Below are 2,229 nucleotides of genomic sequence, written 5' to 3' on the forward strand. Positions count from 1 at the left end.
TCTATCTATCTATCTATCTATCTATCTATATATATATATATATATATATATCTCAATGATAATATGATAATAAGGATTGTTACGAAGTAACATCGCATTAACGCAAATCTACACACAAGGTTTTTGGTCTGTCCGAGACTATAACAGAAAATAATTGTCCAATTTGGAAACATGAGGCTGGGAAACAAACTTCTTACCACTCAGCCACGTTTATCTTCATTCATTTTTATTGTTCATGTCCACTCTTATTTCTGTTAACAAATATGCACATATATATATACGTACATTTGTATAAACTTATTCCACTTCTTAATAAATTTTCAACTTTATCACTTAAAAAAGATACTTGTCTTATTTACTTATGTCAAATGTTTTGACTACTGTCAAATAGACATGTAGTCTATAGACATATAGTTTTGAGTATATTTATTATATTTACCTATATTTTTCTCTTAATTTATTCTTTCTTTTTTTTTCTTTTTGCTTACTAGGATGATTTGGCTGTTGGAGTTAAGACTGTTTCTAAGAGTGATGGACTACAGCAACCGTTGACCTATTTCGATGAAACTTCACCATCTAGTTTAGAAACGGTTGACGGCGGCTATCCAACAAGATCTTACAAGCAGACAGCTCCATCTCCGAAGAGAGTAAGAATCGCACCGACGATGCAAGTGAACGACGGGCACGGTAAAGAACGCACCGTACCCACAATTGTGGTACCTCAAGACGGAAAAGATAAATTTGCTTCAGGTTCGACTTCAGGTTCGGTTTCTAGTGCTGGTGCTGGCGGTGGTGTTGGTGGTGCTGGTGGTGCTGGTGCTGGTGCTGGTGCTGGTACCGGAGCTGGTTCGACAGCCATGTCAACAGGCTATCAGCATTACCATTATCAACCAACACAAATCAAGGGCCATCCTAAATCTTCTCCAAAAGAAGAACATGTCGGCCGAGCAGTTAGCTCTGACTACGAGCCAGTCCAGAATCTTCCAGAAGCCACTGCTACGGGTGGCATGAGTACCGGTGGTGGTGTTATGGCGGGTGGTGAAAGTGGTGCCAGTATTAGGAGCGCAAGTAGTAGTGCTGGCGTCGCTACTGCGGGAGGAAGTGGTGTGGCTGTGGCCGCAGGTGGCGGTGGCACCAGTGTTAGCAGTAGTAGTGGTGGTGTTGGTGATGGTGGAGTATTTATTAGCGGTGGTGGCGGTGGTATAGCTGTTAGTGGAGAAGGATCAGAAGTATCATCAACGCTTCAATCGCAGCAGCAACATCATTATCAACAACAGCAGCAACAACAACAACAACAACAGCAACAGCAGCAGTACTCGACCCAAAGCAGTTTCTCGTCTTCCTCTGCTGGTCAAGGTTCCGCTGATCAGTCGATGCACAGACAGTTCCAGGCACCTTCTTCTCATGTGCCAGCCAGTGGATATGCTACAGCTCCTCGTTCGCTCCACCAGTATCACCCGAGCGAGCCGATAGCCGGCGGTAATTTGACCTCGTCTTCTGGCGCCGTCAGCAGCAATAAGTACGCGACTACCTCGAGACACCACACCACTGATTCGTCTTTGGCTCGGAATCAGCAATACCAACAGCTGTTGCAGCAGCAGCAGCAGCAGCAGCAAGAGCAACAGCAACAACTGCAGCAACAGCAACAACAACAATTTCAACAACGCCAGCAAGAACTGGTGCAAAAACAGCAACAGCAGTCGCAGCAGAAACACCAGCAATTTCAGCAGCAAATGCAGCTGCAACAGCAGCAACTGGAGCAACAACTTCGTCAGCAAAAACAACAACAGCAGCAACAAATGTTACTCCAACAACAGCAGCAGCAAGAACTGATGTTGCAACAGCAGCAAAAACAGCAACAGTTGCAACAATCGCAACAATTTCGATCGGCCATTGACGAATCGATGCGCTCGACTCCCACCCCTACTTTAGAGCGAACCCCTTTGCTTCAAGGTCAAGGTCAACTGGGCGGCGTTTCACCGATTCAGAAACCGACCGGTTACAACGTAACGTCATCGACCGTCGTGCGTTCGACGACCTCCAGCCAGCACGAAGACGACGATTACGACGAAGCCGATGGCATTTCTACGATGGGTACCTACCCGAGGCGTCAGTGGCTGCAGGACATGGACAACCCACCTGAACCGGCACCACTCCAGTATCCGTCGGCCAAGCGGCCCATGACTTTTCAACCAACTAGTTCTTCGAAGGTTAGCATTTACGACAATG

At 46.0% G+C, this 2,229-nt stretch overlaps 1 protein-coding gene across 1 annotated transcript in view; it reads left to right on the plus strand.

The window, feature by feature from the left end:
- The window catches only part of LOC106877067 (transcription factor SPT20 homolog), a gene marked incomplete at its 3' end in the record, with an annotated part of 52,248 nt that extends 50,020 nt beyond the window's left edge, over positions 1–2,228 (plus strand). Inside the window, exon 2 of the mRNA XM_052973495.1 lies at positions 492–2,228. Within this exon, the coding sequence (XP_052829455.1) occupies positions 666–2,228 (1,563 nt within the window). The remainder of the gene's footprint in view (positions 1–491) is intronic.
- Between the last annotated feature and the right edge of the window lies 1 nt (position 2,229).

This window comes from Octopus bimaculoides, chromosome 16 (genome assembly GCF_001194135.2).
Source record: "Octopus bimaculoides isolate UCB-OBI-ISO-001 chromosome 16, ASM119413v2, whole genome shotgun sequence".
Taxonomy (NCBI): domain Eukaryota; kingdom Metazoa; phylum Mollusca; class Cephalopoda; order Octopoda; family Octopodidae; genus Octopus; species Octopus bimaculoides.